The 12,203-nt window shown below is 39.5% G+C and overlaps 1 protein-coding gene across 3 annotated transcripts; it reads left to right on the top strand.

The window, feature by feature from the left end:
• The first annotated feature begins 225 nt into the window (after positions 1-225).
• On the top strand, positions 226-12,172 carry caprin1a (cell cycle associated protein 1a). 3 transcript variants are annotated; one of them, XM_082160714.1, is made up of 19 exons: positions 226-367; positions 1,059-1,190; positions 1,885-1,947; positions 2,049-2,135; positions 2,336-2,574; positions 2,649-2,731; positions 5,484-5,636; positions 5,725-5,774; positions 5,907-5,990; positions 6,266-6,445; positions 6,519-6,609; positions 7,188-7,240; positions 7,319-7,429; positions 7,563-7,643; positions 8,862-9,015; positions 9,136-9,336; positions 9,436-9,542; positions 9,642-9,702; positions 11,524-12,172. In XM_082160714.1, the coding sequence occupies exons 2-19, from the start codon at positions 1,059-1,061 to the stop codon at positions 11,586-11,588; spliced, it is 1,995 nt and encodes a 664-aa protein (XP_082016840.1). In that variant the 5' UTR covers positions 226-367; the 3' UTR covers positions 11,589-12,172. The 3 variants fall into 3 exon arrangements, with proteins under 3 accessions (XP_082016840.1, XP_082016839.1, XP_082016838.1); XM_082160713.1 differs by having other exon boundaries at positions 7,515-7,643; positions 9,178-9,336; XM_082160712.1 differs by having other exon boundaries at positions 7,515-7,643.
• The last annotated feature ends 31 nt before the right edge of the window (positions 12,173-12,203 follow it).

The raw sequence follows: 12,203 nt of genomic DNA, 5'->3' as shown, positions 1-12,203 counted from the left end.
TATGTATATATACGCCATATATATATGAATATATAAGGCATCAATATATTTTTGGACGGACAAGCCCAGTATACAGAGTGGTGATAAATATCTGACACAATATCTATTAAATATTTTAACAAAATAATTACCTTGTTTATAAATAAGGGGGTTGTTTATAAATGATCCCTTCTTTTAGATATGAGTTCAGGCAACAGACACAGACACCTAATAAGGGTCCTTAAGCGCTTCTGCATTGTTAAGACGAAACTCGCGGAGCTGCTGGAGTTGCCGGGGAGCGTCTGTTATACTTGTAGAAAATAACATCTAAAACACTGAAATTCAACTGTATTATACAAGTAAATCTTTCAAAACATTGAAAGTAAAGGTAAGACGCCACGGTTATAAGAGTAGTCAATGTTCTGCATCCACGAAAGCGATGACCAGCTCAAGCTAGCGGCTAACGCTCACAATCCGCTAAGTCAGAGAATGTAATAGCACGCGATTAAAGTTTGATCCTTTAACTGCAGTTTTGTGTTCATATGTTTACATTGATGTGTTATATGACGTCTGATTGCTCATTCATTCTGTTGTGTGTTAATACGTCTAGCTAATAGAGCTGAAGGGGTGTGCTTTGGCCAACAGTCGGACAATCCGGCCAAGAAGAAAGATTTGAGTCTGCTAACGTTAGACTTTAAAGTGTTTTAGGATCACGCTGAATTATACTATAGTTGTTCCAAGAATAATAATCTCCTTCTGCATTGTTGTGGATGATTGGCAGTTTGTTTATATAATAATTGATGGATTTGGAAAATTAGGGGTTCATCCCAGACTAGTGGGGGTTTCAGTGTCTTCGGTTGGGATACCCGATAGACCTTTGTTTGCTCTCTTGACCAAAAATGCAGGCTTAAATTTTGAGTTTTTAATTAGCTGAAACTTGTTTCTTTTTGACCTGTATAAATATATCATTGAATATCTTCAGATAAAATGTTTAATTTTCATGCATACTTTTTTATGTAGTTAATTCTTTGACATCTGAAAAATATAACAACAAAGCATCATTGGCTTTCTCTTTACAGATGCCATCAGTGACCACTGGCGACAATGCTGTTCACTCCTCCAGTCCGGATTTGGGCTCTGCGCCATCTGATGCCCTCAAGCAAGTTCTTGGTGTAATTGACAAGAAGGTTCGCAACATGGAAAAGAAAAAGGTAACTTAATTTTAAGATGATATTAAACTGGATCCTATTTATTTACTTCATACACAATCCTCATGTTATTGTGCGCTATTTATCAGAGCATGTAATTCCAAAGACATTTTTTGTCTTTGTAATATTTCAGCAAAAATTGCACTGAAATCTTGCTAGTTATCTAATGCAGATTAACATAAATGCAGTTCATGTTTTTGCATCATTGGCTTCATTTGTAGTATGGAATAGCCATATAATCAAATCAGTTTGCAATGGGAAAGATCCAGTCCTCTCCTATACCTTTTTTTTTCTCCTGTTATCCTGTTTTACTTGAAATCTGCCTCAATTCTTTCTTAAAAACTGATGTAGTGTCTTACATGTCACATATCTTTAACTGCATTACTGACAATAATTCATTTGTTTTAGATTTTTAAGACGGCATTGGGTTTCTGAAATGTTAGTCTAGTAAAGTGTAATGAATGCAAATAAAAATTGTACATGACTGATGAATCTTAATTTACAATGAACCTCAACCAATAATATAGTGTGAAAACAGACTGCTCTGTGGTATTAATTTAATGGTATAAAATATGATGACAACTTTACAAAAAAAAGATAGTCGTATCTGATCGGTTTGATGGAATTTGCATTTTAATCTGCATTTGCAATGTGCATTCCACTCCTCACCATTAATATGAGCAAACTCTCTGTTAAGAGCAAGCTGGATGATTACCAGACAAGGAAGAACAAAGGAGAACGCCTCAACCAGGATCAGCTGGTATGTGGCCTATATTCAACGCTTGTTTTTTGTGCTCCAATATATCAGCAGGTATTGTTTTATATATTAAATGCATGTGCTACTTTGTTTTATATGTGTAGGAGGCTTTATCTAAAGCTCCGGAGGTGGCTCACAACTTGGACTTTGCCCGTGAGTTGCAGAAGAACTTCCTGGCATTAAATGTGGAGGTAAGTGGGTTTTTGATTAAAGTTTGCCTCAGTGTCATCTCAGCATTTACATTCAATCTCATTCCCACCATCTAGGCTAAAACCTTTGATGCAAAAAATGCTGCGGGACACAACAAAATCAATCTCGTCTTGACCTCAGCGCAGAGTTCCAGTTTGTTTCGACAAGTTGATATTAAAATTTGTTGCTTGTTCTTTTGCAGATGCAGAAAACTGTGAAAAAGGCGACACGACGGGAGCAGTTGAAGAGGGAGGAGGCAGAGCGCAAGAGACTGAAGGCAGTGCTGGAGGTGCAGTACCTGCTGGAGCAGCTGGGGGAGGAGAGTGTGAGGCAGGACCTGACTCAGTCTAGTGGGGAAGCCCCCTTGCTAACAGAGTCAGAACTCACGGGCCTGGACGAGTTCTACAAGCTGATTGGGCCTGAGCGGGACTCTAGCGTAAGGTGAGGACAGTTCATTTGTGTTAGATAATTCGGCATGTTGGGATATCTTTATCATAAATGACTTCTGATTCCAGGTTGGCCGAGCAGTTTGAGGAAGCAGCCGTGCATTTGTGGGAGCTTTTGGACGGAAGGGATAAAGCTGTGGCTGGAACCACATGTAAGTAACGTTTTCTGACAGTGTTTGCCACATGAGTATCATTCTGGGGGTATATATGAAGAGTTCAGATGCAAAAGCCTCTAAGTGCCATCTGAAATTTTCTTCTAGAATGATAATTTTTATCAAGCTCGTATATTTAAGTTCAGTAATTTCACTTAAATGACAATTAATAGGTAATCTTCATTGCCATTTAAGTGAAATTACTGAACTTAAATATACGAGCTTGAAAAAAATGATAATTCTAGAAGAAAATTTCAGATGGCATTTAGAGGCTTTTGCATCTGAACTCTTCATATATATATATATATATATATATAAATATAAATATTAGGGGTGTGGCACAAGATCTCGCAAGATTAAAATGTGATGAGATTTCCTGTCCGCTCCCTATACACGGAGTACACGCAATCGTGAATTTGAAAGTAAAAGTAAAACACAAGCTCCCTGATGCATAAATACAAGGCTGCATAAATACAATAGTCTGTCTCCCAATACCCGTCTCTGGACTGTTTAGTTGTGGCTATGGTCTCTGTTTGCACTTCGAATATTGAGAGAGTACTGTAACATCTCAAGGACAACAGACAAGGGAGCCTCCGTTTCTGAACTTTTAATCGGAACGCAAGAACAACTGTAGGGACAAACGCACTCACTCATTTCTCTCTACCTGGCCTTGAACTCGCCACATTAACCCTATAACTGCCGGTGCTAAATAAAACGGCAATTTCACAACAACGATAAAGAGTCTGTGCACTACAGTACTTTTATTATGGTTGCACTTATTGTTTGCACTTAAGACTAAGAGAAAACTGTTATTTATTTTTGTTATTTATACTGTTTTTATTTCTATGTTCAATTTGTGGAAAGGAGTTCAGTTAGGTCACACACAGCCTCAATCAGAAGTTCTGAAAGCTCATAAATGTACAGTAAGATCTGATGAGACTCGTGTGAAATCATACAGGAGAAAAGCCAGTCAGTAAAAACCTTTTACAGTGCTTGTATATTGTTTTCTTTTAATGCATTTGATAATTCATACTCAGAAAGTAGACCTGAAATAACATGCATTAGGAGATTATTAGTTATTATTATTAGTTGAAGGTTTCTTCAAGCATCTTGGAGACGTTCCCGCAGTTCTTCTGGATTAAGTCTGTCTCAGTTTTTTCTGTTTCTTCATGTAATCACAGACGGACTCGATGATGGGGAGATCAGATTATACCGGCTGTTGTCAGACTCCTTGTGCATTCACAAATCTCACTGGATTATTACAATTAATGGCAAAAAGAATGTTTGGAAATGTAAATGATATTTCCTACTGACACACTACAGCAAAATATATAAATAACTGACTTAAAACCATATTAACATGCCTAAGACTTTTGCACAGTACTGTATATATTTATTTATATTTGTTCACTGTAGAAATTAAATATTGGTTCATCTTTATTAACGCTGTATTTTGTTGTTTTATTAACATTAATGAGACACAACAGCAGGAATATTAGGCTGCTGTGACTGTCTTAAGACCGAATGCACGGACCGAATAAAATGACAAACATCCGGTTTCTTTCTCAACTGTTCACTTATGACATAACCGAAGGGAATACTTGCCGAGACGGGTAGTTTGACATTTTGTGTGTATGTGTCCGTTGAAGGGCAGGTAAACGCGAAAGAGGAATCAATTTGGTGTTCGGGCACTGTCTGAAACGTGCCTTTCTCTCTCAGTGTGTGTGTGTGTGTGTGTTCGGCTGTGCGCAAGTTGACCAAATGACAAACTTACACTCTATGATGGTTAAACTTAGCAGTTCATCCTCGAATCACATGCGTTCCGAACCGTGGGGCCTGGTCCGTACGGATCAACTGCAATCCGTTTCATTCCTATATACTACTATACTATAATACTACTACTACTACTACTTCGACTAATAATAATTATAATGTTATAATACTATTCCTATGACAGTAATAGTCATGTATAACAAAGCTCTATTGTGAATGTTTATCTTCACTAACACTTTTAATAACACTTTGTCATGTGAACAACCAGTTAGTAAAGGGTGGTGTATATTTTAGGATTGTGAGACTTGCGTCACTTTAACAATCCATACTAGAACCGTTTACAGGATGAGTGAATCTAATTCAAACCGCTAACACAAGAGTGAGTTTGAGCCATTTCGTAAGAGTAACTTGTTTTTGTTTTCACTGCTTGTGTCATTGTCATTTTTGTTTATTTGTTTGTTTCAAAATTGCGTTTGTAATCGTCAAAATGGTCTTGATCAATGTCAACTGTATAATCAAACTAATATTTGCTCTCCAGTGAGTCTTGAATACCAGTGCGGCCATCCCTCGCTTGGCCTCCCTGTGAATGGTGGCAATTGCAATGACTTTTGAAAGCTTTGCTCTGTCTCGGGCCCACAAGGGTCAGCAGTGCTTCATGCTGACTTGTGACCCACGTCAGCAGCTGGGCAGGCAGCCAGTGGTGTGCGCAAAGCCTCTCTGCTGGAGGTTTCAATGATGGACAGGGCCTGCTTGCATATTCCTACAGAGAGGGTGGGAATCACGACAGTATCAGATTGTGCAAACTCAGCTTATGAGACATTGCTGTATTTATTTGCTGATATTGTTGCTGAAACAGTTTTTGTGAGCTAAGCTGAAATTACCTTCAGTGAAGAAAGATGTTTTTTGAGTCCAAATGATTAGAGACTAACTGTGGACAATGCTAAACCATGACCCCTTGAATTTTATGTTACTTTAACAGACAAAGCCCTTAAGGAAACCTTGGACAAGATGCTGCTAAGTGGGTACTTTGATCGTGCTCAAACACATCAGAATGGAGTGTGTGAAGAGGAGACGGGGGCCGCCGCGGCAGCAGCGGAGTCATCAGAGAGCGAGGACCGCCCCGCTGAGCCAGGTAAAAACAAAAACCATCAAATTTCAGAGAAAAGAAACGCTTCCCCGCACAGCTGACGACTCATGTTGATGTTCTTGTCTTTTCATAGAGGGATCCGCTCAAGAATACACAGAAACTATTGAGGTTGAATCAACAGAGGTGTGAATTGATTTTACTATACTTTCTATGTACATGCTCGGAGTAAACTCTAATTTTGTGGAAACATTTCCTGGACTGCACTACTTCAGCCATAGCATTCTTAATGCTCTTCACCTCTTTTTTTCCTAATAGTTTGTAAACAGACAGTTCGTTCCAGAAACCACCTACTGCAGCAGTGACAAAGAACAAGGAGCAGAGTGGAACACGAGTTCTCAGGTACGATGCACTTCACAGGGTTCCTACGCAGCTTGGGAAAGTGGGTGGGAAAATGAACAAATATTTACAGGTATCTGTACTATATACCAAATATAATGCTGTATGAACTAACCATTTATGTTAAATAAGGTCTGAAAATCTACAGAGAGGTTTGGAAATTTGAGTCTGAAAAAGTATGGAATTTTTAAATGTGTAGGAACCCTGACTTGATTTGTCAAAAAAAGGCCTAGCGGGTTTTATTTCCTTGTTTACACCATGTGATCATTGGTTTTCAGGCGGTCAGTGCCCTTCAGCAACCTCAGCAGCCCCCTGCAGCCATGAGCCCAGCTCTGGTCAGCTCAGAACCACACACGCTGAACGCCGTCCTCCCTACTCCTGCAACAGATCCCGTGGTCCGAAAGCAGGTGGTACAAGATCTCATGGCTCAAATGCAGGGTACCTTCAACTTTATGCAGGTAAACTGCAGAATGTTTTATTCATCTCTTCAAATGTAGCAGTGGCCTTTTCTAATTTGTGTAATGTGGACAGGACTCCATGCTAGAGTTTGAGGGACCGCCTTTAGATCCTGCAATTGTGTCGGCGCAGCCCATGAAACCTGTTCAGATGGTCTGTCCACCAGGTTGGTATACAAACTTTAAAGTAATAGTGTGCTCTTAAAGCAAAAATGTTTACACTTATTATACACAAATGTGAGTTTTTTTTTTCTTATTATTTGAATATGGCAACTTTTGGTGCATCATGTCAGGTTGAGCATCATTGACATCATCTGATGCCATTGGTTTTTGTTTCATGACCAAATCATGTTGATTTGTCAATGCCTGGCACCATATTTGGTTTGAGAGCTATGACAAAGTCCAAAGATTCTTTGCACCAGTGCAATTATGGTATTTCATTACTATTGTTGCATTTATTAATATTTGTTTTGTTTATCATAATAAACAATACATAGTAATATTGTTACAAAATATGTTGAATTATATTGCTTATGGGCTTTGTCATATTTTTTATTTATTAGTTTTGTAATTTCTATAAAACTTATAATGTTTTCATTTTTTGTAATTTTAGTACTTCAACTTGTTTTAGGTAGTTGCCAATAGTTATTTTATTTCAGCTTCTTTTTTTTTTTCAATTACCAAAACCAGTTCATGCCACTAATATCCTAAAATGTTACTCTTTCAATGTTTTCTGCTGATACAGAATCCAGACTCCCCCAACACAATGCTCTTTCTGTGCAGCCTGAACACACGCAAGTAAGTTCAATGACCAAAAACATGCTTTCAAACATGCTTTCAGGCGATCCTGAAACCCTTTTCCCTTTTGGTTTCCAGGTTCCGATGGTCTCGGCTCCAAAAGAGGCGTACTCCTCCACACCCCCTCTCTATCAGCCCCCTCATAACTCTGAGCCCCGACCACAGACAGACTCCATTGACCCCCTGCAGGTAACGTCGTACACCACAGTCTTCACAGAATGCTGTGTGTACACTATGGCATAGATATGTGAGTGACGTAGGATATACACCCTAGGTTTCCATGCCTCTGTCGTCTGAGCAGCCCCCCACCCCTTCCTCTCAGCCCCAGGTGTTTCAGCCTGTCTCCAAACCCCTTCACAGCGGCATCAACGTTAACGCAGCTCCATTCCAGTCCATGCAAGCGGTAGGCCTCAACCTGTCTACCCCTCCCTCTCCAAATTCACCCCCTAAGTTTGTCTCCATTCTGCTTCTGTTCTGTTTGTCATGCTGTGTAAAGGCCAATTTATACTTCTGCGTCGGGTGCGCGTAGAAGGTACGGCGTAGCATACGCATTGACGTGTACCATACGTCGTACCCTTCGCCGTACCCTGACGCACACCTCCTCAAAAATGTAACTACGCGTCGCGGACCGCAAGATCTGTGATTGGTCGGCTGGATAGCATCGCGTTTCCTCCTACGCATTTCCGGAATGATCTTCTGCACTCTGCACCGCCCGCCCGCCATTTTTAAATTCCGAAGATCAGTGAAGAGCCATGGAAATAGACCAAGTGACCGAGAGATTGCTTGAAGAAGTGCGGAAATACAGCCATCTGTATGACTCCTTCAGTCGCCATTGCTCGTAGAAACCTAAACTCAAAACAGCCGCGAGGAATGTAAACACAGTGGAACATTAAAACCCACCCGCGCCGACTAGTGTTTCGGCGGTGTAACTGCAGAGCAACACAGACATTCGCAGAAGTATAAATGCTCACGACGGCGTCGCCTACGTGCATAGCCTACGACGTACACTACGGCGTACACTCGACGCAGAAGTATAAATTGGCCTTTAGGAGCCGTTCACACAGAACACATTTCTGCATTACATGGTGCTGCTTTTCCATTGTCTTTCCATGTAAACAAGTGCTATACAGAAATATTTGACCATTGCGATGACATTTCGCATCTCAAGTCAAGTTCAACCTTTAAAAAAAAAGAATCTTTAGACCTTTTTTTTTGTAATTTAAGTGCTGTGCGTCTCGTGTTTCTCGTGAAACCCACATTCCGTGTGAATGGCCCCTGACAGGCTTGTTTTGTTTAAAAATATATACTTCTATGAACATCAGCATTTGAGTTTATCATGTTCAAGCCTGTTGTCCACCATTTGTGGATGAGCCATTACTTGCATGACTATAACTAACGGTCAATGATTTTTATAAAAAAAAAAAAAAAATCTAAAGAATGTGTTTAGTAATGTCAAGTGCACCTAAATACATTTTTTTTTTTTCGTATTTGTGTAGATAAATTATGTCCTGTTTGAACATTTATTTATCTAATAGTCTTAAAGGCTGACATGGCATAAAAGTCCAAATAAATAATGCAGCATGCTAGTTTTGATATGCTTACATGTTCTCTCCTCTATTAGGTGTTCAATTTGAATGCTCCAGTTCCTCCAACCAGTGAGATGGACTCGCAGAAGATTTCTAGCCAATATCAGAGCGGTTACGGTCAAGGCTACAGCACACAGGCCAACCTTCCAGCTGAGCAGCAGGAAATGCCTCAAGAAGCCCTGCAGTCGGGTAAGAGATTTGCTGCTAAAGTTGTGCCATTTTGTGTATGCGTAACGTGTAAATTATTTCTTATTATGTCTTATGTAATATGTGATGATATATCTTACGCAATAATTTTTTTCTTAATAGTTGGCCCTTTCCATTCTCAAGACCAAGGTATTCCGTCTGCAGGGGGACACCAGTCTGCACCTCAGCAGCCCTCGGGGCAGGGCACAGGGTTTGGGCGGCCAGGTCAGTCCTTTTACAGCAACAGAGCAATGCCACGAGCTGGACCCAGAAATCCTAGAGGTGCTTTGAACGGCTACCGTGGACCATCAAATGGATTTAGAGGTGAGACAGGACTTCTTTAATCTGTCCCGAGACATTCTAGTCTGAACTCCAGTACGAAATCATACAATCAAACCTTTTTATTTCTCCTTATGTGTTTAGGTGGATACGATGGATATCGTGCTCCATTCCCCAACACTCCTAACACCGGATATGGGCAAACTCAGTTCAGCACTCCGCGAGATTACTCCAACAACACCTACCAACGGGTAACTTCAAGAAAATGAATACCGTGGAGATTTGAGAAGTCCTAAATATGTGTTTCTGTAATCTGTCATGTTTTTAAGTTCTGTGTGGTTTCTTTACAGGACGGATATCAGCAAAGCTTCAAGCGAGGAGCTACCCAGGGACCTCGAGGTTGCTCTCGAGGTAATGCTCAAGCGATGCGATCCTAAAATCTTTGGGAAGACTTTGTTTCTTTTTGGCCACTTTGAACATTCAGTTATTGAGAATGTTTCCCCTAGCCCATATTTTTACTCCTATCAGTGGTTTTGTTATTTGTTTGGCTTATTGATTCAAGTAAGCCCACTTTGATGGTTTTAATATACTGATGTGTTTTACAGAGACACAGTGGAGAGCTGAAACTGTCAGTGTTGTGATTTTTCAGCCAGGTCATGTTTAAAACATAGATATTCCTGTAAACTTGAAAGATTTTCATTAATTTATTTTTTTTATAAAAGAAAATGCAAAAAGTTAACTGCCACTGTCGGTCCAATCCATAGGAGTGTTTTTTTAATATTTTTTTTTGGCCTGTCCCCTTTTCCACACTTGGTTCTTGCCTGTTTATTGGGTACTGAAGGCATTAATTGTTTGTTTGTTTTTTTTCACCCCATTTCATTTGAAGATTATTTTTTTTTTCTGCTGTCCTGCCCTTTGTATGCTCATGTCACTCCTTGAGAGAATGTTTCAATAAAGATGTGTTGCATTACCTGCTTGTCTGCCGCTGCTTCCTTTTTGCTCTCCATGCTGAGAAGTCCTCTCACCTGTCCTGTGACCCTTTGTCTGCTAAAGTGTTTGAGGTTGACTGTTTCTTTTAGTCTTCTAAGGGGAGGCAGGTGATTGGTCCGCTTATCGGTCCATTTTCTGCAACTCTGCTGTTTGCTTTCCTGCCCCTTGCGTCATTTATTATATCCTGCTTTTCAACAAGCTTAAGAGTTTGTCTTAATTGGGTGTGAAGAGTTGATCAAACAAAATGGCTCTCAGATTGCCTCCGATTGGGGAAGCGATAAAAGACATTGCTCCAAATCAATCCATAGCTGATGCACTGCTTTTCCTGCTTTAAGTTAAAAAAAAAATGCTCACAAAAAAATCTGTCATACTAAAACTATGATTTTCTTTATTCCTTGTAATATGAACATGTTTAGCGCAATGTTGACACTGCCTTTTTCTATACAATGAAAGTGAATGGTGACCATGACAGGAAAATATAGGAGTACTTTAAATAATAAATCTAAAAGTTGCATAGACTACTTGACTCACTGATCACAATTCACTTTCATTGTATGGAAAAAAGCTGAAAGAAAAGAACATCTGGCATAATATCCCCTTATTGTTGGCATATTGGCATATACTGTCAACACAAGAAAAAAAATATGGGTTTGGAATTGCATATGGGTGAGTAAATGATCCAAAATGTTTATTTTAGGGTGAACTGTCCCTTTAAATGGTCCTTGCGTGACCTGAACATTAGCAGCCGTTTGGTGGATTGCACATAATTTTAGGAAAGCTAAAACTGTTTTTTTTTTACAAAGAAATAAACTGAAAATAGGTCATGCAAATTTCTGAGAATCCTGCTGCGCACAATTGTTGCTACTGACATTTTCTCTTAACTGCTAAAGATGGTTTAGGTTTATTACATTTGCAGAGCCTTTTAGCTATATCATTTTTATTAAAAAAAATTCTCAAAGTCAAGTTAAGAACAGCTAGACTTGTGAGAGTATTTGAGGGCTATAATAAGTTCTGGAGCTGTCGGATGAATATTGTAGTTTGTAGGATTTACAGTTTGCATTTTAATACTTGTAGTATATAATGTAGATAATGTGCATTCTTTATTGTGCTGTTTGGTGATTTAGGAACAGCTTGTACCATCTCAAAAGCAGGGAAAGTGCTCATTGTAATTGGCACTGAAATCATTGAATGCGACTAGACTATTTAACTCAGCATTGATTTTCTGATGTATTTGGGTTTCAGGACGTGGGGGATCATATCGGTCCAGCAGAGGAATGGGTCCCATGGCTGCCCAACAGACCAGCTAAACCCAATCCTTTAGCCAATATCAGCCCTGTTCCACCCTTTTATCTCCTCCACCCATTTGGACTCAAACTCAAGCCGTGCCACTCCAGACCATGTAGTTAGATGACTGCATCTTAGCAAGTAAGGACACAATCAATGGTTTTGGGAAAATACAGTATCAATGAGACTATAGCACTCCCAGCACTGTAATTGCTCAGAGCTCTCAAAGCTTTCTCTCAATCATATGCTATTGCACAGCCTTTACACATTTGAGACAGAACATGTGCCTTTGATTATGGGTGTCTGGATTTTAATCGATCTTGGTGGAATAATGACTTGGTAGCTGGGAACAGCCACTAGATTTTGAATGTGAAGTACACCGTATACCAAAGGCACTTAGTTTTTGGCCAAACGAACTGTTAAGTGAATGTGAAGAATGTTCTTGTACGTACTGTATTGTATGTTATTTTCTCTTTTTTTGGCTCAGCCAAATGGTTTACAGGAATTGCATTGTACTGTATGTGGCTGAATGACTGCTTCATTGTATTTCTTCCTATTACTGTTGATTAGACTTAATGCTAACAAATAAATGATTTTTGAAGGACAAGCCACTTTAAAAGTTATTCTGCACGCATTTA

Source organism: Leuciscus leuciscus (assembly GCF_965113295.1).
Source record: "Leuciscus leuciscus genome assembly, chromosome: 2".
In the NCBI taxonomy this organism is placed as follows: domain Eukaryota; kingdom Metazoa; phylum Chordata; class Actinopteri; order Cypriniformes; family Leuciscidae; genus Leuciscus; species Leuciscus leuciscus.
Note: the sequence above shows the minus strand (reverse complement) of the source record. Positions and strands in the feature narration are given on the sequence as shown.